The sequence below is a fragment of the Chrysoperla carnea genome, chromosome 1 (assembly GCF_905475395.1).
Source record: "Chrysoperla carnea chromosome 1, inChrCarn1.1, whole genome shotgun sequence".
In the NCBI taxonomy this organism is placed as follows: domain Eukaryota; kingdom Metazoa; phylum Arthropoda; class Insecta; order Neuroptera; family Chrysopidae; genus Chrysoperla; species Chrysoperla carnea.
The window spans coordinates 25,279,370-25,306,800 of record NC_058337.1 but is presented as its reverse complement, the minus strand read 5'-3'; the positions used below and the strand labels follow the sequence as shown (position 1 = coordinate 25,306,800).

Sequence of the window (27,431 nt, the reverse complement as noted above, 5' to 3'; positions counted from 1 at the left end):
AATATCCAGAATGTTAATTTTTTCACATGTAATTGTCGAAAAATAAATAAATTTTGCTTGGGAAATATTTTTTCTATGCTTTCTCTATTAGCCCAGTCAGCTGAATTTTCATATATATCTTCATTTCTTTAATTTCTTTATCTTTTTAAAAGTTGTTAACATCTATTATAAAAATTGTAGAGAATAAATTTGCGAAAAATTTTATTTGTAACATTTTTTCATGTACTAAACCTTTTTTTTTGAGAGAGAGGGCACTATTGATAATTGGTTAATAACCTGTTAGTCTAAATTTGAACTATTGAAAGCGAGTCCACTTCCTGTTTTAATTAGTACGAATTATTATCGACAGTTGGCGGGGTTTATCTGATTTGAATATTGTTATTTGCCTTTAAAAATCGTAAGTACAAGTATTGCCATCTGGTAGTCTAACTTGGAATTACTGAAAACGGGTCCATCTGCTTTTTTTAATTAGTGCGAATTATTATTGCCAGTCAGCGGGGTTGTAACTCCCAGTTATCAATAACTGAAGCTGAATCACTGACTGATTTCCCGGAGGGGGGGGGTTGCGATGTGCGTAATGAAATTTTTCAAAGTATTCTGTTAATTTGGCTTTATTTCTGGTTGGTTGGTGAAAATCTCACCTTTCATGTATAGAATAGAAATATATAATCGTTTTTTCGATTTTCCGGGGATTTCAATAAAAAATCATTGAATAATTTCCGATGTAGACACGTTATTTTATTAGACTTTTGAGACTTAAATTTTAAAGCGGTAAAATGAAGCCTTAACCGAATCACGCTATGAGTGATACTCGGGCGGCATTTGATCTTTATGTACCAGATGCCGGCTATCCTTAATATGGTTTTCTATGGTTTTCCATTAGGTTTGCACGAGGTTAATGCCGGGATAGTTCCTAACAAAGTCAGTCATAACTACATACCTTCCCCTTCCTTTCTTTTTCCCTATCCCTTGTTCTGTACAATATTGTATTGCTTAAAAAAGAATGAATAAATTGAATTGAAAGCTATTTAAGAAAATTCAGCTTATTATTTCTCTTTCCGTGGCTGACCCCATTTTTATGCTGAAGTGTATTTTAGTATTTCCATTTAAATAAACAAATTTGATCTTTATCATGAAAACTGCCAGGTATAAAAATTAAATACTATATTTTCATTCCTCTTCAAAAATTAACAGAAATGTATTTTTCCGTTTTTGATTTTCTATTTCGTTTTCGAAATATAAAGGAAGATACTTTTTTTTAATGACTTGTAAATTTTCAACCTTCTATCTTTTAGAGTTTCGTAAAAAATTTATGGAAACTAAATTTGGAAAAACTACCTCTAAAAAAACTAACTATATTATCAGATTGACTTTTGGTATAAAATTAGGCATTGTAGGCCAACATCTCCAAACCACTTATATATTTGCAACATTCTATCTTTTATAGTTTCGCGAAAAACTTCTGGAAAGTTAATTACGAAAGTTGCTGCAATTTCCAGAGCTTATTCCCAAAGCTCCACGAAAACAGAAAGTTCACGTTTGCCAGGTGCTGTGAGAGTACTCGAAAATTTCGAGTTTTCGAAAATCCTTTAACTAAATTAAAAATCTTTACGTTGAGAAACAGCTCGTTTCAGAATTCAAGTAACCAAAAGTCAATTAATTATGTAATAATATTATTTAATTTAATTTTAAGTAGTATTTGTTTTTAGTGTTAAAAGTAAAGCTATATCTATAAAGTATAAAATGATGGTTTTGATGACTCATAAATAATTCTATTGTCTTAATTATTTTAAATAGTATTGCATTGTACATATTGGTATTGGTGATAACTTCTTCCTTTGAATTAATGTGATGAAGCTGTTACTTACATTGAAACAATTCATTAATATTCTGATGACATTAAGTGTTTGAACCATCCAGTCAACAATATCTTGTTTTTTTTTTCATTACAGCTTCCTAATTAATTTGTTAAAGAAATATAAAATCGTAGCGAGTGACGGATTTTTAGCTTTTGCGTTCTTAGATTTTAAGTTCAATGCCGCCTTTAGTTTTGTAAATGCCGTCATGATTGTACAGATGTAGTACCATGACTGAATAAAATTGATTTTTCATTAATTTCGATTAGTTCGTGGCACAAATCAACTGCATTCAAGTCTTTTGAATATTTTCGTGTTAGATCGGCTCCATTTACCTACTGATCTTTGGATCCAACAAGATGTGGGGATACGTTTATAAACATAGACATTGGTCTTATATCTATGTTTATAAATCAACTTAGAATGTGTAAAAAAAAATATTTTAAAATTTTTAAACTAGACGCTTTAAAATATTTTTTTCAATTATATTTTATTATGATTTCCGGGGCAACTGCTCCAATTTTCGCTCTCCCTAGATCCGAACTGGTATTTATCTTAATATTATTTTCCCTAAAAAAATCTGGACATACTAACCTTCAAATTGACATTTAAAGTTCCTTTTTTGACATTTAAAGTTCCTTTTTTGACATTTAAAGTTTCTTGGATTATATAATAATAATTTAATTAACAATATTGTTGTATAACATTATTGTTAAAGTATAACATTAAAAAGTTATTCATGAATATTATTTTAATTACGTAAATTAGTTACATCATAACAATGATATAATAAAGAAGTTTTTATAGAAATACAGTCAAACCTGGTTAAATTTGATTTTTCGTTTTAATATTTTAAGTGTGTGCCGAATCTTTCCTTGTAACTGAGACTTGTTATCTGTAGTGAGAAGTTCCAAAACTAAGTCATTACACACGCATCATTATTCGAAATTTATAAATGCACAAAAAGAATGTTTTTTAGTTCTGCGAAATTGAAGAATGGATCATAAATAGCAGATGTTAAATACGTTCTACTTTCCTGTTTCTCACTTACACTCATAGAATATTATACATAGAGTACGTTATGGCCCAAAATTTGCGATATGATGAATGAGAGAGAAGACTGCCAGTTAGCTCCTATGTGTCCTTGTTTAATTTATATGCCATTGGCTAGATATTGTTTACATTATTGCTATTAAATAAATAGTTAGTTCAAAAACGATTTATGGAATATTATTTAATACATTAAAAGTTATTCAAAAATGCTTTGTACTAATCTAACAAAGTTTTTTCATGCATTAATGATTGATTTTATTTCATATAAGAAAAAACTTTTTTTCGTGATTGGCTGTGGCCTTATTACATGAAGTTTGTGAGGTATTGTTTATAAAAAAATTGCCAAATTTGTCGACAGGTATTATTTTATTATTTACTTGTGAACAAATTTGCATATTAAACACTTTTTCATTTTTGAGAAAAAATAATACAAAATTGTATATAACCTCTTTGTACAAAAATATAATAGTAGCAGGCACAAAATCTATGCATTATATGATTATGCCATATGACTATGACAAGGACAAATAGGAACTAACTGGCAGTCTTCTCTCTCATTCATCATATCGCATCCACTTACAGGCTAGCATATCCCTCGCGTTATTTATGTGTAATATTCTATGCTTACACTTAAAGGATTAAAATGACAGGACCTGGCAATTACTGTCGCCCATAGAGTTTTCTCGCTTATTCAGGTCTCATTCATCCAGGTTTGACTGTATGTGGCTTATGTGATAAATTGGACATTGGTCAGAAATCTTCGTAAGCGCCTATTATAACATTAGGCAAACAATGGTTTATATTATTTATTTATAAAAGTCATTTTTATAAACAAAAGACCGGATATGATGAACAACATTATAATATATCTAACATGTTGAAAAGTAAAATAATAATATTCTGGTCATGAATTTTGTGATGAAGAAAACTTTTTGTATTATTGTTTTATGAATGTACTAGCTAAAACTCGTTGGAAAATCAGTGGTACAATTTTATTATTTCTGATTATACAGAAATGAAAAATTATTTGAAATAGGTCATCTATATTCATCAAGCCAAAATATTTTTAGTATCTCACGTTTGTCATAAATTATTATCGTAGAATGTGGCTCAAACCATCTCTGCACTGGATGCGCTTCTAGATATTCCGCCGATCCATTTAATGATTGAAACGGGGTCAAGAAAGCTGACTATCCACTAAGGAATTGTAGACAGTGGTAATGTTGAACAAACACAGGTCATGCGAGTATAATGAGCAGGTTAGAGACTGTAATCCAACTTATTGAAATAGCTGAGGATTCTACTATTATCATTTACCGTTTCCACCGTCAATTTAAAATGAATAGTTCTTCCCGTTTGGATAAAAACCGAGATTTGACTAGCTTTTCACCATTCCGAGACCATATTTTTGCACGGATGGATCAAGTACCGTAGATCTATATGGTGCGAGGCTTTATAGACCAAGAATAAAGGGTCGATTCCACTTGGTCAATATACGATGATTTTTCAAGAAGAAATCTTCGCCGTGTTGAGAAGTGCCCACACTTGTAACACAAAAAATTACAATGGACAGATAAAAGCATTTTTTCTCATACATTCAGATCGCACATTCCAATCAAGTGTGGTACTGAATAACACAAACGGGCTGATCTGGATACCAATCCACTTTATTGTTAAAAAGAATGGGACAGTCGTCTCAAATGCTTCTTTCACTTGAGTCGGTCATTTCCATACCAAAATGTTATGTAATTTACCTAATCTAGAAATGGCTACGAGCCCACCTTGTTTGCAGGAATTTTGTTCAGAGTATGCGACAGATTCTTGAGAAGGATGATGGGTCTCTTGAAAAGACATTGTAGATTGAAGTACCATCTTCATAATTTGGGGATCTCAGAATCCTGAAGGGAGTCGCATATTAAATGTTTGAAGTCCAAAACTTTGGACCAATTCATACTGGGCTCGGCAAAATCTTATAATTTGGATCTGTTTAAAATAGCACTTTCTACCTGAAGACGATTGGCCTCCGGGCGATAAGTTGTTTTCAAGAACAGAGGGCCACTTCGTGTAAATGCTAGGAATCCATTTGCGGTACCCCTCTTGTTATTTTTTTTAAATTATGGTTTCCTCAAAACCATTAGTCGTCGTAGGATATTGAAATGTTGCATCTGGGACTGTTATGATACATAATTACGGAATTTTTCCTTTTGAATATACTTCCTTGCATGTAGCGATATAGAAACATTTTTTGTATAGTGAGAAAAAAATTGTACATATGATTTTTAGAAAAGAAATTGAAAAGCTCGGAAATATGTCAATTGAATAGATTGTTTACTGAAGGCTGTTGATATGAGTTGAATGTCATCTATTTTGTAGGTGACAAAGAGAGTGCAAACCATATATCTTGTATATTGATAAAAATAGGAAAGAATATAATGACGTCAAGAGATGTATATTTCTATTGAATTTGAAGGAGTTTACTCATATCATGGTGCTTGTAAGCTCACAATAAAATAATATTATATATAATGAATCAAAATACAGTAGAATCTCGATAATCGGGCGGGACTCAATAAAAACCAGGAGTGTTTCAATTTGTGGGATTGTATCGAAAGATTCATTATAAATACAACTAGCTGTGAAATGCCCACTTTTCTGGGCAATATTCCCACTTTCATTCCCTCCCCCATATCCTCTTGCGTAGGGGTTACAGTTTCGTAATGAACACGTCGTGTTCTTTTATTTAATACCTCACTAGGGTATATTTGAAAATATTCGATTATTCATCCCCACTTTCTGGCTCCACCTTTCCACCCCCCCCCCTCCCGAAAGTTAAAAATAGATAGAAACAATTCTTGAAGCTGGTTGTATATCTTGTTAATGTTTGAGTTTAATCTATGCACAACTTTTTTAAGTTTTGAAGCGCATCCTTTTCAGTGACTTCATTTTTGCTACATTATCCTAAAAATGCCTAATATAAAAATATCAATTTTAATGTAAACTCTTTGAATATAAATGACTCATTCAACTTTTCTTAAGAGATACGTTTTTTATGTAAATACGGAAGTTGATAAGTGACTGTAATTCAAAACAGATTTGTGTATTAAATTACAACGTCTTTTTACTTTTTTGGTTAGTTTTAGAAAGAAATTTAATACTAGTCGATTTTTAGCCTTTGTACAGGATGTCTCAAATAACTACAGACAGAAGAACACCAGTAAATGATCTCCATAAATATCAAAGTTTAAAAAAAATTGTGGAATATAAATTGCAGTAAATTTAATTTCCAGCAGCTTAGCTAAACATAAAATTTTCAATTTGATTAATAAGTAAGGTGGGTTTAGATATTCAAAAATTTTCTTTATTTATCGAGAAAATTTAATATACAAACGATAATTAAAGAAGCCATATATCGCATTAATGGTACAGCGAATCTCAAACCGCAAAGGAAGTTTTGAGTGAAAATTCGATGTAGAATTGCTAGTATTCTTCTGTCTGTTCTTATCTGGGACATTCTGTAAACGAATTTCAATGTGGAATTCTTTATTTTAAGGTTTCTTGTGTCTAAAAATACCATTTTTGGACATTGCGGTATTTGAGAACGATTGGCTCGGGGGCATTTCAATTTTATTGTTGTAATACAAATATAGAGCTATTTTATAAACCTAGCTTAAACTCTACCTATAATACTTCAACTTAAAGAAATTACATACTTCGATTCTAAAACTAAAACTAACTTATTAATCGACTCTAAAACTAACTTATAAGCACTCAACCTAATATATAAATTTAAGATTACACCCAATTAGTTGTAATCACTCTCTGTAATACACTCTGTGTCACAAAATATGCGCGTGTTTTATCATTCTAACTGTTATAGCTATAACATTATATGTGAATTACATGTACTGTTATAGTAATATCACTTAGGATGGATCAACTTTTGCGTTTATTTGGACTAAGAGTGTACATGACTCGAAACCATTCAGTTCGTTAATGCTTCCGTAAACAATTTTTAGAAGTACATCTTAATAAATATAGTTTTTGTATAACCTTATAATTTCAATTTTTACTCCCTTTATAAATGATCAATTACATCCTTAAATTTATTGACGCTTTTTTATTTCACTTACGAAATATGGACAATTTCGGACAAAATTTGGAAAAAAATTTTTTCTATCTTTCTTGCTGTCATTTTTGAAACTAAGTAAATTAATTATTCATAATTTTAAAAAGAAGTTTTAAGCAAAAGATGTAAGAAATATGGTTCTCACAAATTTTATTAGGAAGAAGAGTAAAGAGGAAAAATGAATTTTGGCGTATTTCAATTCCATACAAACTCAGCCTCTTTCAGTATTTTATTATACTATTGGTTTATTTTATAAGCCATATTAGTTTGCTAAAAGGAGATGGGAACTATTTCCAACTCCTGCACAAAAATTACTTTGAAAACATTTTCAAATATTGTTTATCAAACGGAATTTGATTGAATAGCTCTTTTTTGAAAAAACATTTTAATTTGATAATTTAATTTTTACAAAATATTCATTCAAGTTCGTTTTTACTAAATTTTAATTTGTTTGTTACAGATTTCTACTAAAAACGATGATTTAAATTCAACATACTCAAAATCAAAAACATTCAAGCGATCGGCAATGGACAAAAAGGAATACAAGACACATACGAATAGTCCTGAGGTAAATTCTTTTTTTAATTTTCTTTTTTACTTGACTCAAGCACGAATTCAGAAAGTGGCAATCGAGGCAAATTCCCCTTTCAAAAATACCAAATTTTATATCTTTCAAAATATACCAAGTTTCATCTTAATGCAAAATTTACCCCTTATTAAGAAAATTTTCTTTAAACTGGGTAAATTTTTTGCCCAAAATTGAATGCAACGGCCTATATTCAGAGCAATTTCAGTCGATATCTCAGAAATTTGTGGATTTTTTTTTTCAAGTAAATTAAAGATCAATGTTAGTAAGCAACGAAACTAAGAACAAAAAAGTATAAAGTTACTTCATTCCCGATTTCCAACTCTATAATACGTCTTGTAAGGCAGAAAGTGTTTCCCCTCTTAAACAATGATCGAATTAGAGGAAAAGAAAGCATAACAGAAAGGAGAACTATCTAACATAAATTAAAATGTTTAAATCTGTTTTTATCTTATGATTTGTGAACAATGAGTGTGTCTAACCAAAGTAAATCATTCTATGCGGGAAGATAGTACTGACACCTCATATATTTTAAAGAAAGGATACAGTACAATATGTAGGGTATCGGAACTAGCTCAGTAAATTAATGGAGTGCTCATTTCGGCTAAGCGCAATGCCCATTTAAAATATTATTCTATTTTTTAATCTTGTGTTTTTAAAGTTGTGAATTTTAGTTAACTTTTAAAAGACTTTTGTTAAGTTTAAAAAAAGACGTCTTAAGATATCTCCCCTTTGAACCCAACACCATTTATTTGAAACATTCCTTCAATAAAATTTATTTTTGGAAATATTAACATCTGACAACACATTTTTATGGGTAATCCCTCTTATAGAAAACTGTTAAAAATAGTATTATAAGGTTGATAATCATTGTTTATATTGACAGCGCCCAAGGCGGCAAAATTCGGAGGGTGGGAACAAAAATTTTGTCCGCGTTATCGAAAATGCTTTGAAAAGTGTAATCGTACTGTAAGCAGCTACGAAAATGAATATTTTCAAAATTAATTACTATAAGCAGATACATTTATTAATTTTATTTTAAATTAGGAAATGTAAATTTTTAAAACAAATAACTTGTATCCCTGCATCATGCAGCTTGCCACCTAAAGTCAGATTTTCAAATTAGTTTACGTTTCCGAATTGCGAAAAAGATATTAAGCATATAAAAAGATTCAAAAAAAAATCCTCAGTTATCAGCGTATTTGGCAATTTGGATAATAAAGAAATTTATAGACGATCAAAACGTTTAAGAACTGTTTGTTTCTTAAACCTCGAGTCTTCATTGTATCCCGAATTTGTGCACTTTCATTCATATTGAAACTTATTATCCGATATATTCCGATCTATTGAAACTTCTGCATACGAACAAGCTTGATATGAGGTTTTTTCTATGAATGAATCAAAAAAATTTATTCATTTTATGCAAAATTTCGGTAATGGGGCGGCATTTCATATATTTTGTGTTACTTGTTAGACCGTACACAATGATGGCTTTTTGGGTTCAATTACTGATTAAAAAAAATTGTTCATGATATAAAATTTTCGTATGATATAAAATTTTCCCGAATAACAATATTTCATATCCATTATAACGAAGCCTTTTACAAAGTCAGCAGAATATAAAACTATTTTTTATCACTAATACTGCACAAGAGCTATAAAATAAATCACCCAAATACTTCCATCGAAAACACATTCACCTTATACGGTTGCACCCTTACTTCGCCGTTATGTAGTAGTATTTAAAATTTTGTTTCAAAAAAAATTTCAGTCATTTACAACAAGAATATCACCAGAACGTGATATATCAAGTGGAGGTGATATGGATAGCAGTTCTGAACATGTAACTGCATCTATAAATGGGCCACTTTCAAATTTATACCATGGTACATGGCCTGTTGAACGGGGTCTTTGGCAAAGTGGACCATCTAGTCTACCTTCGTCGTCAAATCATGTAAGAATTTATATTCCTATTTTTTTTTAAACAATTTAATTTATAATCTCATTTTCTGTTTATAGGATATGACCAGTGTGATGAGTTTCGCATCAAGCGCTGGTTCTACAGGACCATTTGAATCAGCGGATCATAAAAGTACAGATTCTATTTCCAATCAATGTTCGGGAACGTTTACTGCATCAAATTTAGATTCACATCATCAACTTGGTGCTAAAGTTGATATTGTTTATGGATTATTGGCAATGCTAGGTGCAAATGAAGGTGCTGATATGGGTCATACTTTACTTGCTTTAAGCAGTAGTCCAGAAAGTTGTTTAGCGATGAGAAAATCAGGTAATTTTTTGTTATTTATATACTGAGTAATATCCAAAAAGAATATTCGCTTTCAGATTCGTGGTTTATCATGTTAATCGATTGTTAATTGTTTTATCAAGATTCACTCATTTTATTAAAATTATTTTGTATTTCCCTCTCGGAAAAATACAATTATTATAAAATGAGTTTAATTTTAATGTTGCTATATTAAATATCCGTCCATTGGAACCGCAAAAGCCCAATAATCACTAGCCGTTTACAGTTCCTGCTCCGACGTGTCTAAATGGGTGACTAATGCTAGGCATACCTGCACAGATATACTGGTAAAGTATCCCTGTACAGGCTAGAGCATATACACGCTACAGTAAACCGGAAGATTTCTACACAGTCGAGAAAAAACTAAAAACTACCAAACCAAACCGACGTGTTCTCTGCTCAAGGAACTAACTACAACTAACCTTATGCCTGTACAGGTTTGCAGGACTGACTCACACACACGGTTAGGTCTACTCGCCTGCGCAATAATCGAATTTCGATTCTTCACGCTCTAGTTTACCTGCACAGGTAAACCTATTCATGTTTGAACAGACTTTTATAAGTAATTTGTCGAAATAAAATATTCTTTTTTTCAAAAATTCCTGTCTACAAGAGGTACGGTACTTAATCCAACAAATTCGATCATTCGCCATCGTCTTGCAAAACGTTTATCGGGTTGCCGTGGGTCAACTGCATATATTCTATCCAGTAGTAGTACTTATTATAATAGATATAGAGGATATTTTTTTCGGCAGTACGAGGAGATAGATATTCAAACAGTTCTAATTTATATCTGATAAAGGGACATTTTCTTAAATAGAACAAACTAACTTTTCTGTATTCATGGCAAAATTTCTGGAATATGAATGGTATAAATAACTCAACTATTCGACTATAAAACCGAATGAAACCAAATATTTTCGGACTATATTGGTCAAATAGTGCATGAATAATGGATGCCACAACATTACGTTATATTATTTTGGAAAAATTAGCCGTACTCGATCGTAGGCAGACGCACTTATTGTTGAATTCAGTTCCAACAAGTGAAAACAAACAATTGACTGAATTAATTGTTGAAATACCATGCATAGTCAGTGTTGATTTCTTTATCACATAACACATACAAACATGTGACACATACATAACTGATAATCAAGTATAGTACATTATAAAATTTCCGCCTAATTGGCGCCCTCACGGGTAAACAGTGTTTAAATGTTTACGAAAAAATGTTTCAAACAAAAGTTGTTTATTTTTTGATAAGGAACATTTTTTACATTTAAACTTTTGTTCTATCTCTAACGGTTTACAAGATGGGTCCTACGGACCCAAGACCCAATTGACCTATGATGCTCATTTACGAACTTGACCTCACTTTTTACGTCCTGAGTACGCTGTAAAAATTTCAGCTCGATATCTTTTTTCGTTTTTGAGTTATCGTGTCCACAGACGGACGGACGGACAACCGGAAATGGACACATTAGGCGATTTTATGAACACCTATGATAAAATTTTTTTCGTAGCATCAATATTTTCAAGCGTTACAAACTTGGGACTAAACTTAATATACTATGTATATTTCATATATACATGGTATAATAAGCAAAAGAATATAAAGATCGTATTTAACATTACTATAACAAAATATTATATCTGGATATAAAGTTTTTTGTCCTGGCAAAGAAAAAATATTCAATAAATTTTATATTTTTTTCAGGTTGCATTCCTTTATTAGTACAGTTAGTGCATTCAGAATGTGATGCATTAACAAGACAACAAGCTAGTCAAGCATTACATAATCTTGTACAAGCACAGCCCGATGAAAGGCTTTTACGTCGTGAAACTCGTGTGTTAAAATTATTAGAACAAATTCGTATATATTGTGAAAATATTGTAGATGAAAAAACTCCGGATACTCCAAGTACATCGGAAATATCTTCTGATAAAGGTTTGTATATACTCTTAAAATATTTGAAAATATTTTTCTAAAAAAGACCTGATTGTCTAACCATAAAATTTAAGATAAGTAATTGCACAATTTGGTATCTCAAGGACTTACGAAGACACTATTGTCTATTTAGGGAAAAAGATCAAATTTCAATATAATATTTTCTATTTATTGATTGATAATTTTTTCTTACAGAGAACGATAAGCATCCAGCACAAATAATTGCAAATTTAATGAAATTATCATTCGATGAAGGACATCGTATTGCAATTTGTCAATTAGGGGGTCTTCAAGCAATTGCAAAACTTATACAGGTATGTTTATTAATTAAATATAATGAATTATTTTAAAATATTGCAAAGGAACACTTGTAGTAACATTTGGTAAAACTAAATGTATTTTTGTAAATTAGGAAATATATTATTGTAAATCTATCCGTAAGAAAATCATGCAGTAGAAGTGAAACTTAATAAGGCTTCATCAAATTCTGACATTTCATAATATTAAAAAATATCCCATAAGAACCTGTTCTATAAACCAAAAGGATACTGATCCGTGTTTCTCGTTATAATATTGAATCGGATTAAATTTTCAAATATGTTTAATTCGTTCTCGGTTAATAGGTTATCGATATATAAGGAATTTATTGTGTTATCCAATTTATCATAAACCTAATGGAAGATCGAGGCTCTGACACACCCATTTCAATTTTTTTAAACAAATTATGGTGGATCTTTAGAAAGTGAAATCTGAGCAGGAAGTTTCAGTTTATCACTATGTATTTTGGAATTTCTTAGCGTGTTGATTTTAGTTACTTGAGATCTGCCATCGCTTTCCAGTCTTAGTTCTCCTAATGTTTTCTTTATTTTATATTACCTTTATGAAAGTATTTTTTCTTTTTTAGTTTGTTAATATTCGTTTTTCCCTATAAGACTTAAAAGTTTCACTTCGAATAAGCATGCTCTAAATTGTTTGCATGTAACTTTTTGAAAATTTATTTTAACCGTAATATTGGTACATATAAAATTTTTTACAATTTTTTGAGATTTATTTCTTAATTTTTGCATTAAAACGCACTCCTTGTGTATAAAAATGATGGGAATTTTTGTGAGTGTATTTTTTTTACACTTAAAAAGAATTATGAAAATTTTTCAACATGCTTTTTTTCTAAACTCTTACACACACATACACAGTTTATTTTCACTCACAATTCACCAATCCAACGAATGCTTTTGTACATTAGGTGGATCACTTGGTGCATGGAAGCGATAGTGAGGATCTACAATGTATTACGTTACGTCGTTATGCGGGTATGGCACTTACAAATCTTACTTTTGGTGATGGAAATAATAAAGCTCTACTGTGCTCTTTACATGAATTTATGCAAGTTTTGGTTAAACAACTGTATTCAAATAGTGAAGATTTAAAACAGGTTTGTATTTTTCTTTTTATAATTATATAAAATAATTAATACTCGAGCCCTCGGCAGTTCACCACGTTAAGTTAGGTTAGGATATAGTCGCTGCCTCAGACTGAAACACATTTAAACCACAAAGTTCATTGTGATCCCAATAACTCAGGCTTGCACATTTCTATTCACTACTCCATGAAACATTTGAAGAAAAGTGTTTTGACATCAACGGAGTTCAAATCGGAAGGTCCTCAATGAATGACTGACCCAAGTGAGTCAATCTTCTCATGGTAAGAGTTAGACATTGGCAGAAAAGGTGAGTGATCGTCTTTTCCTCCTCATCTTGGCAGCTCTGGCAGTAGTCGTGATACACTACAAGGCTAAGAAGTTCAATTTCCTTGCCTCCTAGCCAGTGGCCAGTAATAAGCGCAAAGTTATTGCTTATTGAGGCCCTTGGAAATCAGATAAAATCTTCAGAACGCCTCCGATTGTACTCTGACCACATATGTCTTATAGTACCACAAGTACATTGCTCCCTTCATTTAATATTACCTTCCTTAAGATAATTTATGGATGCTTATTGATACTTGTACCCGCTAGCTTTGTACCATTCGTGTCGAGCTCTTCGACTTCACAATTATTCCCTAGATTCAAGACAAGCAAAAGTTTTTAAAAATAAATTTTATTTCGGACCCAATCTCTTCTTTTTACCCACACTTCTAAGCAAGCCTGAGTGTAAAGCTAGTATCTATAATCATTGATATTCCGTTATTGATAATTACCGTTCCGCTATTGATAATATCACACTTTAATTAAATTTAGTGAATTAATAAATAAATTTTCGTAAATTAGGTAACAGCTAGTGTACTACGTAATTTATCATGGCGAGCAGATTCACAAAGCAAACAAATATTACGTGAAGTTGGTGCTGTTGTTGGTTTAGCGTATGCTGCAATGAATAGTCAAAAAGAAGCAACATTAAAATCTGTGTTATCAGCTTTATGGAATTTATCCGCACACTGTAGTATAAACAAAGCTGATATATGCAGTGTAGACGGTTTATTAGGATATTTAGTTGAAATGTTAACATATAAATCACAATCGAAAACTTTATCGATTATTGAAAACGCTGGCGGCATTTTACGTAATATATCCAGTCATATTGCTGTACGTGAAGATTATCGTGCAATATTACGTCAACAAAATTGTTTACAAATTTTATTACAACAATTACGTTCACCAAGTTTAACGGTTGTCAGTAACGCTTGTGGTTCATTATGGAATCTTTCAGCCAAATGTCCCGCTGATCAAAAAGCATTATGGGATATGGGTGCTGTACCAATGTTACGTAGCTTAACACATTCAAAACACAAAATGATCTCAATGGGCTCAAGTGCTGCATTAAAAAATTTACTTGGTGCTCGACCAAACGGTGGTTCACTTACTCGATTAGATTCTACCGCAAAAGCATTAGGTTTAACAACGTTACCAACGTTAGGAGCGCGTAAACAGCGTGCTTTAGAACAAGAATTAGACGAAAATTTAACAGAAACATGTGATAATATTGAACCCAGCGTTTCACCGACGACAACCACTGCAACAAATAACGAGTTACATTTAGGACGAATATTAGCATCACATAGTTATACACATGGTCGCAAAAATAACGAGTCGACGTTATCAGAGAGTCGAGAATCTGTTACAAGCACACATTCCGATTCAGTTTACGAGCGCGTTATACGAAATTTACCAATACAAATACGTACCACGAATACTGTAATACCAGTTACCAATCAAAAATTATGTCAAAGTGATATTCTTACAAATGTGAAAAGTCAGGGACGTACTGATCTCAAATTTATTAAACGTTATGAACATTCACACTATGAGCAACGAGCATTAGACTCAAACGTATGGTCAATAAAAAATACTTCGTTCGAACGTCGTAGCAAATTTCCAGAAAATGAACAAAACATACATAATGATCAACCTATTGATTATAGTCAAAAATATTCTGAGGAAGCGACAACCATAACTTCAAAACCGCCCAGTGCAACGTCTTCATCAAACAAAAGTAAAGTAGAAGTTGCATATGGTAATTATACAGTTACCGATTTAGATCAACCAACCAATTATTCTTTACGTTACCCTGAAGATGATAGTAATGAAGAATCCTCTCCAAAACAATCGATACCAGAATATGTTCACGAGGATACAGTGAAAACGTATTGTACAGAGGGCACACCTTATGAAACACCATTTAACTTTTCAACGGCTACGTCAATGAGTGATTTACGATTAGATGGAGCTATAATACAAGATGAGAAGAAAATAATCGATAATGATTATGTGAAAGAAGAAGACGATGCTAGTAAACCGGCGAAAGAGCATGAATCGCGTCATTTAGATGAGAAAGACACATGTTCCATCGAAGATATTACAAAAATTGAACCAGAAACTAAGTATACTTCCAACTATAAATCTGGATTTAATTCTTCGGGTATTTTATCACCAGAAAAACCAGTTAATTACTGTGAAGAAGGTACGCCAGGTTATTTTTCACGTGTTAGTTCTCTAAGTTCATTAAATTCAACAGCTACTAATGAGAATGCACTCAAAGATGAGAAAAAATTGAATTATACGCCGGAAAAACAAGATAATTCGCAACAAATTGTGAAACCGGAAACACAACCATTAAAGGAGGAAATACGTGACCATCGTGAATGTAAAGTTGTTACATTTGGTGGCGCTATTGATTATGCTGAGGAAACACCTTTAATGTTTTCACGAAGTAGTTCGTTAGCGTCTTTGGATAGTGTGGAACAGCATTCAATTCATGATGATCGCAGTTCAGTTATTTCTGATTTTAGGTAATTTTTGTTTGTTTTTGCTCTTTTGATAGACTTTCTATATTAGAATCCCATCCTCTGTATACCATTTTTCTACTGTTAATTACTTTTGAGTTACCGTGTTTATTATTTATCACTAATTGAATTTAAATTTTTTTTACAGTCGCCGTACAAGCGGTGTAGTTTCACCGAGTGAATTACCAGATTCACCAACACAAACTGTACCACCAACTCCAGTACGACCATCAAATCAAGAATTAATTACACCTCGAACTAGAAAATTAACACCACAAGCAAGAAGTTCAAATACCTTGATAATGCCTACAACATCATCGACTGTTGTTAAACAAAGTGTATTTGAAGATGCTACATCATCGTTTAAAGATGAAAATACACCGATTGAATTTTCACGTGCAACAAGTTTGAGTTCATTAACTATTGATGATGAAATTAAACCGAATAAGGTAGGAAGACACATTTGCACTGTATATTATTTTTCACAGCACCTAGCATTTAATTTTGCTTTAAATTCACAAATGCTTTTAAGATTGGGTCATGGTTAATGTTGGTGTGTGGTAGTAAATTAAGCTATACAGAGTGTTGAGAAAGAAACAAAAAAAATTAAACAGATAATAAAAGTAGGTAAACCAAAAGATTTTGTTAAAATCTAAACGTTTTTATAATTTAACTGAAGTCACTTTACGGGATGCCAACGGAACTAATAACGACATTAGAGGCTTTAGTTATTTTTGTAATAACTCAGTCTACGACAGTCGTTGTTGCTGAAAATAGGATGTTACCTCACAATTTTGTGGGGTAAGACCGATTTTTATGAAACTTGGTGATTTAGTCCGATGTGCACTTTTTATTTTAAGGAGGTGAAAACTACCTCTTTTACTAGAAAATCTGAAAAATACATATCTAAGCATTTTATCGATGAAAATAATATTAAAATTTATAGAATAAATATTGATGAACATTATTAAATAAAATTTACGTTATTTTAAAACATTTAAAACTACTTCTCCCAACGAAAAAAAAAGTAGATCGTTTTAAATATAAAAGAGTATTATTCTAAGAATTTTTAAAATAATTTATAATTTTTGAATCAAAAAATATCACATTGAATGATAAAAGTCAACAAGTATGTTTACTTAAAATTTTTAACTTTTTACTTAAAATTTTTAACTTATTTTATTGATAGAGGGAACAATAAAACAATTTTATGTATATATGACTCAATATTTTTTATTAAAAAAAATGTATAAAATTAATTATCATAATTATCTTCAAAGTCAACATCCTCCACTTCATCTACAATAAGAACACAATTTTGACGATATCACCAGAACATTGTCCACTGGTTGTATTGCAAAACAGCCCAAGTTTGCGGCAGTTACAAGCCTCAGTATTTTGACTGATTGTGAAGTCCCTTCGTTAATTATCCAACCCCAATCAGTTGGAATAATACTATTATTTCCCAGCCAAATTTGTGCTTACAAGTAAATTGTCTTAATATGTTATTCTAGAGCTTTAACTATTGTCACCAGAATATCACTTTCGTTTCTTAGGTTATTTCCTATGCGCTAACCAAATTTCAAGTCAATCGGTCTTGCCATCACAAAATTGCGATGTGAAATGCCTCAGTGACTACCCTAGTAGTTAAACAAAATAGATAAACTTGCATTTTTAACATCAATTTCTAAAACTTTTTTTTTTTTAAATGATTCGTATTTATAAAAAAAGTTTTACTAATAGTGCCCAATTTTGAACCAAAGGATCACGGAGCTTTTCGGTCATAGAAAGACTGCAGTGATTTACTATTTGCCTTTTTCTGAAATTTCGGCCAAAATTTTCTCATTTTTAGTAGATTTATTTACTTTTATATATGATTACAAGGGTGCACTCTTTTTAATATACGTCAATTTTTACGCCCTCGTATTCTCAGTTTTATCCCTCAAATAATAAGAAATATACATGACACCCGAAAACAATTTTATGAAACATGGGCGGCATTTTTTACACTTCAGGATGGATGGATGAGGTATACCATTTTGGTCTTATAAGATATCTGACACAAAAAGAGAGCTTTTAATTATTTTAATAGAGAGCTTTTAAATATTTTAATACCATTTTGGTCTTATAAGATATTTGACACAAAAAGAGAGCTTTTAATTATTTTAATAGCTACTCAAATTACGAGTTTTCTGTACACGATATACAACAGGCCAATATTAGAAAAATTATAAATTTCGTTAAAATTCTGATTTGTACATAGGGAATTTGGACATTCAAAAAATTAACAATAGATTTCGAAAAATTCCATACTTTTAATAGAATTAGGAAATAAATATTGATTTTTTTAGCAAAGTTATTTGCGAGTGTAATCTTGAATTAAAACGATTGATGCTTTCAAATTCTTCGAAGATAGTTGAGAACTGAATAAAATCTTCTCGGAAAGTTATAAAACATTTTAGCAGAATTCAAACTCTAATCATTTCATACTTATAATATTTTATGAATTTTATCTAAAAAAAATTTTTTTCACAGTTACCATCGTCATCTGCTGCGATAGTCCTAGTCAATAATAATGAAACCGATAAAATGGTTCAACAAATGTCTGAAATGTCATTAACAAATCGAACTCCACCATCGCCTCGTCATACTGGTACAGGTATACCAATATTTAAGAAAAGTGTACCAAAATCAAATATACCTAGAATGCGATCTCGTCCACCGCCACCACCTCAAATGAAAAAATCACAAATTAGTGAGCGAAGTCCTCCACAAGAGACCCAATGCGACGTAGTGAAAACGTACTACACGGAAGATACACCAGCTGTATTAAGTCATGCTGGCTCTAATTCAAATTTGTCTGAATTATCCATACCACTTGAAGATGATCAAAAAATTCAAAAAGAAAACGAAAACGGACAGCCAAAAACTGATAATAATGAAGATAAAAAATCAGAACATGATAACAGCTTTGAGTTATCGGGTGATGAAAATCATTCAACTGTTGTGAACAAAACAAATGAACAAACATTAGCACATCCACCAGATAGTTCTGAAGATGATAGTAGTAATAATTCAGCTGATGAACGGTTGTTACAACAGTGTATTCAAGCTGGAATGAACCGTGTTACAAGCACCGCGCATACAATTGCTCCTGAGCAACAAAAAAGTAAAAAAATTGTTCTAGAAGATGACGACGCACCAGCTTTTAGTGACGATAGTTATACATCAGCCGATGAAAGATTATTACAACAATGTATTAAAGCCGGAATGGCGCGTGTAGCATTAAATTCATGCGTAGAAACACATAAATCCGAAGAAAATATAAAAAAACGTGATAAAGATTCTGAAGTGGATTTATCTGATGATTCTGTTGCTGACAAACTATTACAAGATTGTATTCAATTGGGTATGGATCGTGTTACAAAAGGTTCGGCTGATGCTCGTCTTATACATGGTGGCGAAGATGATGATAATGCAAGTATTACATCAGCCGATGAACGATTATTAACCGAATGCATTAATTTGGGTATACAATCGGTCACTGGGGAGAAACCACAAATTTCACCTGCTTTTGTTCAACAATCTCAAAGTAGAAAAGTTGAAAATGAACGTCCACGATTGGAGAAACGTAGTCGATCAATGGGTTACATGAAAAAGAGTTCAGAATTTGATTCGGAGTTTAAACGAACTGATGATTCACATATTTTTAATTCTAAACAAAAAGGTAATTTTTTATCCGTTTATTATACCATGTATTTATGAAATATATCAAGGTATACTAAGTTTAGTTCCAAGTTTGTAACGCTTAAAAATATTGATGTTACGTACAAAATTTTGGCCGTTTGTCCGTCTGTCTGCCAACACAATTACTCAAAAACGAAAAGATATATCAAGTTGAAATTATTATAGCGCGTGCTTAAGACTTAAAAACTGAGGTGGAGTTCGTAAATGAGCAACATAGGTCAATTGAGTCTTGGGTCCGTAAGACCCATCTTGTAAACCATTAGAGATAGAAGTTTAAATATGAAAAATGTTCTTGATAAAAAAATAAACAACTTTTGTTTGAAAGATTTATTCGTAAAAATTTCTGTTTACCCGCGAGGGCGCAAATTAGGTTAGAAACATTATATACATAGTATGTATGCAGGTATTGTATATATTTTAAATTTATTCGTTACATATATTTAATATGTGTTTGTTAGCATATACTATATCCACTAAGGAGGTGAGAAGAAAGATACTCTTACTACTTTGTGTGTACGAGTAGCTATCTTTCTTTACCTACAGGACGTAAAAAAACAAACGATTGAGTAATCAACACTGTCTATACATGGTTTTTCAATAATTAACTCAGTCAATTGTTTGTTTTAATTCGTTTTTTGTTTATAAAGTGTTGTTAAACAATCTACCAATCATCTACCTTTGATATCAATTTAAATTTCACTATGCATAATTTATTGAAACAAAAATTTAAAATAGCATTTTTTTAATTTCAGGAATTACAAATCGGTTTAGTAAATCAGAGTCATCTCATAACTTTGGAAAAGCCTCCCAACGCATGAGTTCCACTTTGAGTCTGGATTCAGCAACATCTTTAAACGATTCTGAAAAGTTATTATTAGAACAATGTATTCAGGCTGGAGTGGCTCGTGCTACCGGTCAAATGTTCAGAGTTCGTCCCGAAAATAGGAAACCAATTGGTGCTGAACGTGACGATAACGTTCATCAACACCATAAGCAAAATTCGCGAAATCAAACAGATTTTGATGGTAAATACTCAGAAACATCATCTCCATATCCACATCCTGCGTATCGTGAATCTTCATTCACAACTCGAGTTGTTGCCAATTCCCGTGAAATACAACGTACGAACATAACAGTAAGAGAAAATTCAACACGTGAAAGAATTATAAGCCGTGAAGAATTTTATAGTACACGTGTACCAAATTTCGAACAAAAATTTGGTTCAACAACAAATTTCGAGTCAAAAAACGTGGAAGCTCCGCCTGTTACTGCGAGCACTGCCGAGGAGCTGGTGGTGCTGCACCAGACCCCGCACACATTCCACCTAGTGACAGGCGCAGAAAAAGATTTCGTCGGAAAAGAGATCCAGCGACAGATTTGCAAAGAGCAAGACAGTCCTACTCAGTATCCAGACACTTGCGGGAAATTGCCAGACGAATACATCCACCGCATCGAGAATTCATGGATTGGGGAGACGAAGAATGGGTATGATAATAATTTATTCAATGGTGAAATTAAAAAAGGATGTAATAAAAGTTTATCCAGTTTATTAGACTCTAGCCTAGAAAATAATTTGTCCGAAGAAAATGTCCATTCAATTGAAAATAATGATAAAACTGAGAATGAACTGGTTGTTACGGAATTTGTAACATGCGCCGATGAAAATAATTCGACACACAATTCTGATGAGAGCTCGTTTGAAATATCTGATGATATGAAATATGATTATGTGAAACCACGCGATCCTGACGCGATGATTGCATCTGTAGACCGCTTAACTGCTGAATTAGTATCACAAGCATCACACTTACACACTGATCGATTAATGAAACAAAGTGTACAAGATACTTGGAATAATGATACCACAACCTCGTCAGCAGATTTAACATTCCCAAGTATTTCTGCTACAGAACCAATTATTGTTTCAATCAAAAGTGAAACAACAGAACCATCCCTTAAAGATGAAATTGATGGAGTTGGTGAAGCAAATTTATCATCACTTGAAACAAACATGACTGACTCAACTATAATTGCTGCAGAAGCTTACAAAGTTGTAAAAGCCGTCGAAAATGATGCAGCTGGTATGATACAAAGTACAACAAGCTCGAATATCGATATCGAAAACATTAAACCACCCTCGAATTTAGGGAGTTTAACATCGTTAACAAGTATATCGGGGGTTTGGGATGGAAGCGGTGATTCAGAAAATCGTAAAAAGCCACTCATACGTGCTAATTCGAAACGTAAATTATCTGCAACAGATATGATGCGTAAAGCAATCACAAATTCTTCAAATCATTCTGGTAGTCTTGAAAATCTAATCAATCAAACAACAAGTTTAAATCTTGATTGTATTAAACCGCCATCAATTATGAATGAAATATCCGATATGGAAAGTAGTATGATCAGTGTTGCAAGTATTACAAGCGAAGTAGCATTCGAGACAGCTACTATCAAGCCAGATTTTATACCAAATGGTGTAATTACAACTGATGTATTTGATATGGAGCATAAAATTACATCGGAATCAAAACAACCACACAGTTTAATCAATTTTATTGGTTCTGCTGATTTTAGTTTCAGTGATATTGAAAATGTCAATCCTCCAAGCTATTTCAATGAACATCACTCGATAATTGATACATCAACCAACAACGATACAATTTGTGACGATGATACAATCGATATATTTGAAGATTGTAATACTCATAATGACCCAACATTACAAAAAGATGATCTTACAACAGAATATTCCGATGCTAATAGTGTAACGCCATTACCATCAGATTTTGCATCAAGTAGTGCGGAATCAACACCAAAAAAAGTGAACCGTGTAAATAAACGTTTGACACCAAAACAACGGCGTCAATTAACCAAAGAACGTTACAAAACATACACGGTTGCAGCTGGTTTGGTGATACAGGAAGAACCGAAACGAAATTTTGACACACAAGTATCGTGTCCTGAACCGATAGTTGATTCAGGTAAGGGATCTACAGTGGAATCTGAAGATCATAAAGATACCACATCGTCATCAGATTGTTCAGAAAAACGGGGTAAATTAACACCGAAACAACGTCGACAGGAAGACCGACAACGATTTCAAACTCAAGTATTAGATTGTAATCAAATTAATGGAAATCAATCGGATTATACGAGCTTAGAAACTGACGAAAAAATTAATTCACATCGTACTAAAAAAACTGTTAAACAAAAACGTTTAGAAGATAAAGAACGATTTCGTACAAGAACTATTATTGACGATATTGTATCATCGTCACCAGACAGTTCACTTCCAAATGCTGATTCCCCACCCCATATCAATCCATTAATTGTCGGTAGCGATGAATTGCATAATATGATACAACATGAAGCAAGTCGCATTGTTGATAAACTCAACGAAAACGTTGATGAACTATTAGATTGTGAAACAATCAGTTTAGTATCAAATGAAGAGGATGAATCTGAACACAATTCTATGAATTCTGTTAATTTCAGAACTTATCATAAGAGTTGGGGTTTCAGTCAAAAAATACCGATTATTGATAGTCTTCCCCCTCAACCCATACAAAATACACAAATATCGTCAACAGTTGAACAACATCAAGAAACATCTACATCTCCACTTCCAGATGAAATACAATCAAGTGATGATGACGATGACGATAATCAAGGAGTTAAAATAGCAAAACCGAAAATTGTCAAACCCGGAGAACAGAATGAAAATGATGAACAACCAATCGAAGTGGTAAAAGGAATCCGTGGCCGTCGCAAACCGTTATATAATGGCCAAATAAAACGGGTTTCGGCTGTACCAAAAATTTTACCAAAAAATACAAAAACAGTAACATCAAATTTAGTTAAAAATGTTTCATCAAATTTAAAATCGTCATCTTCTGAAATAAAACCACCAACATCGAATCTTATCAATCGTCAAGTTAAACCGATTAATAAAAATGGATTTTTGAAACCACCGATTAAGAATACAAGTCCAAAACGTATAATACCAACTCCACGGGTAATACCAACGGTAACGCCTCCGTCGAGGATAGCTGTTAAATCATCGATTCCCCCACCACGGAAAGTTGAAACGTCACCGGTTAAAAAACCGGTGTTAGAACGTCAAGGTACTTTTACTAAAGAAGATGGAAGTGGTATAATAAACGCATCACCTACAAGAACAAGAATCCCATTACCGTCCAGTTCACCATCAAAAATTGCTAAACCTGTAATGAAACCACCGGTTATATCAAAATTACCGAAAACAACAAACTTACCAGTGAAAAAACCTTTAACAAAATCATCAAGTGTTGGTTCTTCAACACGTCCGAAATCCGTACCATCAGTTCGAAGCTCTTCATCAAGATCTTCGAGCATTGAGCGTGATCAATTAAAACGACGATCATATGGTCAAACATCTTCAGTTGATTTGCGTACTTCACCGTCAAATCAAAACTTAAAAAGTAACTTACCCAAACCAAATTTAACGCAACGCTCGTATAGTAATTCCAGTATACCACATAATACAAATGTACGTAAAAAAATACCTGTTGGGGTAACAACTACAACGGCGCCAGCTCCTTCCAAAGAAATTACAAGTAAAATAGCAAGTCTTTGGAAGAAAGTTGAAATGAGTCGTAATCAAAAAGTAGAGAAAAAAGATACACGAGTATGGATCCAACAACAAGAATCGCCATCCTCGTCAACTTCACCACGCTTATTACGTAGCTCAACATTTGAAGGATTACCAAAAAATGTGAATTTATCGGCAGAATTGAGTAAATTATCTTCCGAATGTAGTCAATTGAATTCAACATACACAAGAGATGATATCGTATCAGAATCAATGGAAGAAAAAAATTATACAACACATGCTCCAGTACCAACAGCTACGTAAATGTTGCGACCCCTCCAAATGGTAAATTTTAAAGCACAATTTAAACATTTTTGTTTTAAGTAGAATTTAAAACCTTGTAAATATATTTATTAATTTAATATTCAAGTTTAGAATGTAAATAAAATTTTTAGTTCATAATTTTAATATTTAGTGCTTGATTAGGAAATTTTTATAGCTATAAATTTTCCTAAATATTCTAATTGAAATTTATAAACTTAAATTTGTTACAAATATTTAGAATAATAAGACTTTTCTTATAAATAATTAATTATAATAATACTTAGATACAATTTTTTTAGATACTTAAGAGACAGACAAACCAGTGACACAAAACCAAAACTATAATACGAGTTAATCAGAGTTAACATACTACGCTTTTATACAATACTTGACGGCATAGTCGCACTTTTATAATACTATATTTTATTTGTATAGTTGTAGTTTTAATATTATCTACCAGAAATTTTTATAGAGGTAGAAAAATTAAAAAAAATTAAGTCCTACTTTTTAGAACTGACATCCTAGACTTGGAACATGTGTCAGTATTTATATAAAAAAAACTATCAAAGCATTCTAGAAAAAAAAAATTTATGGAAGAATCTGTTAAAAACAAGTAAACTCTGGTTAAAAACTGCCAAATTTTTTTCATTTTAGCATTCCTGTTGTTTTAATATTAACATATCACTATCTTCCACATGAAAGATACTGACTTATTAAAGTTAAAACTACAGGAATACCAAGGAAAAGAAAATGAAATTGAAAAACCAGGAATTAATCGAAAAATAGCAGAAAATTTATCAAGTATTTAATGCTGAGCGAAAAAAAGATAAATGCTACTAATGGGAAAAAAATTCGAATTATTGGAACCTCAAATGTGACATGTTCCTGTATATTTAAAATATATACCTATGCGTAAGCACTTCATTACATTCATACATACTCATAAATCTTTCGTTTTTATATAATTATTGTAAAAAAACTGTATAGCAACTTTAAAATTATATCTATTTTGATTTGAATTTAACTTATGATAAAAAATACTTTGAACACGCGAAACGAGTTCCCTTCACTGTACATTTTTTATTAAGTACAAATTCTCACTTAATTAAACGGATAATTTATTTATCGAATTGAAAAAAATCGACTCAAACTGACGAAAAGAAGAAAACTTGAATATAATTTAGATTGAAAATTTAAGTAAGATTAGTTTCAAAATATAAGAGTAAATCAACTTTCCTTTAGTATCTACTGCTTCAACAGGAAAATAATTTGAAATTCTCTGGAATTATATACACTTTCTATATCTTTTAGAATACAGTAATTTTAAGAAGTTTATCATTAGAATTTGGAACGCAGCTTGGAAGAGTAGAATAGAGTATCTTGTCCAAAAGAATTTCGTACTAAAACCAAGCGATGACATCCATACATACGATGTTTCATACTATGAAACATTTTAGAGAAGTAATTTTCCAAGAATCAAATTTAAACCTCATACTGCCTTCGTATTATTTTACTGGAAGTAGAACGTGCCGTCATAAAAATTGGTATAATACTACGTATTTGCATAGCAGTTGCAAATCCACAGGCATTGGAAAAAAACCAATGAAATATCTATACGTATAATTAAAAATTTATTATAAAGAAAGAAAGATTTATGAAAACTAAAATCTACAATTTATTCTGTTAGATTTTTTTTTTTTTGGATCGCCACTACACTAAATAACTTCGATTACTTTCAAATTTTGGAACGACTTTGCTTCAAATATTGTATAAAATCGAGATTCAACTTAAAAAAAATTAAAAATTATGAAATTTTTTTTGAGATTAAGCTAAAAAAACAAGATTATTTGAAATAATCTTAAAACTGAAAATGATATGTACGAGCAGCATGGGAGCTTGTATTTAGGACTAGTTTAGAAGTCGTCCACTTAACTGAATAAATAGTTCTATGGTATCAGCTGTCTTGTATAGACAGATGATGTAAAACGTATAAAAATATTCGTTCTACGTTTTCTTTTAATTTTTATATTTCATCAAAATTTATACTATTTTCAGTGGATATGTTAAGTTGAGATTCATGTAATAAATTAATGAAATTTGTTATAAATATAAATTAAATTGCAACTAAACTTAATGAATAAAATATAATTTATTTATGTATATTCAAATCGAGTTTGGTCATCGCCAAACTAATCAAATATTAAGTTACGTGAACGACTTCTAAATTATTCTTAAATAAAAACCTCCATGCTGCTCATATGTAAATTTGCAATAAGTATATTCTTAATCATTTATTTTTAAACAAAAATTAAACCAGAAACATTTCTCAAATAATTTTAAATAAATTCTATTAATTAAACGAACAAATTAATAATCACTAAAATTCATTCATTAAATATTTCAAAATTAAATTTTACTAATATTTTTCACGAAAATTACTTAATTTTTATCAAACAAAAAGATATTGTAATTGTAATTATAATCAATTTGATAAAAATGGAATAATTAAATCATTTTCGTATTCATATCACAGATCATATCATTTAAAGAAAAGATTGTCAATATCGATAAATTGAAGTGTACGTTTGTGCTTACAAATGATAGTGAAAATTGTTCAATTTATGTTAAAAAA

General features: G+C 31.4%; 1 protein-coding gene and 1 long non-coding RNA gene across 3 annotated transcripts in view; one reads left to right on the top strand and one right to left on the bottom strand.

Moving 5' to 3' along the window:
* Positions 1 to 24,870, top strand: part of LOC123305506 — an 88,423-nt gene extending 63,553 nt beyond the window's left edge. For both annotated transcript variants that reach the window (XM_044887238.1, XM_044887239.1), the window contains 10 exons: positions 7,496 to 7,603; positions 9,393 to 9,575; positions 9,641 to 9,911; positions 11,650 to 11,880; positions 12,076 to 12,194; positions 13,124 to 13,312; positions 14,144 to 16,161; positions 16,304 to 16,604; positions 18,691 to 19,882; positions 20,655 to 24,870. In XM_044887238.1, coding sequence (XP_044743173.1) covers positions 7,496 to 7,603; positions 9,393 to 9,575; positions 9,641 to 9,911; positions 11,650 to 11,880; positions 12,076 to 12,194; positions 13,124 to 13,312; positions 14,144 to 16,161; positions 16,304 to 16,604; positions 18,691 to 19,882; positions 20,655 to 24,799 — 8,757 coding nt within the window. In that variant the 3' untranslated portion in view covers positions 24,800 to 24,870. The remainder of the gene's footprint in view (positions 1 to 7,495; positions 7,604 to 9,392; positions 9,576 to 9,640; positions 9,912 to 11,649; positions 11,881 to 12,075; positions 12,195 to 13,123; positions 13,313 to 14,143; positions 16,162 to 16,303; positions 16,605 to 18,690; positions 19,883 to 20,654) is intronic.
* Positions 105 to 26,754, bottom strand: LOC123305542. Its single transcript, XR_006536842.1, has 6 exons — positions 26,226 to 26,754; positions 18,073 to 18,075; positions 14,737 to 14,747; positions 10,342 to 10,351; positions 10,207 to 10,213; positions 105 to 118 (listed from the first exon to the last, which is right to left on the bottom strand). It is a non-coding gene; the product is annotated as an uncharacterized LOC123305542 (long non-coding RNA).
* Between the last annotated feature and the right edge of the window lie 677 nt (positions 26,755 to 27,431).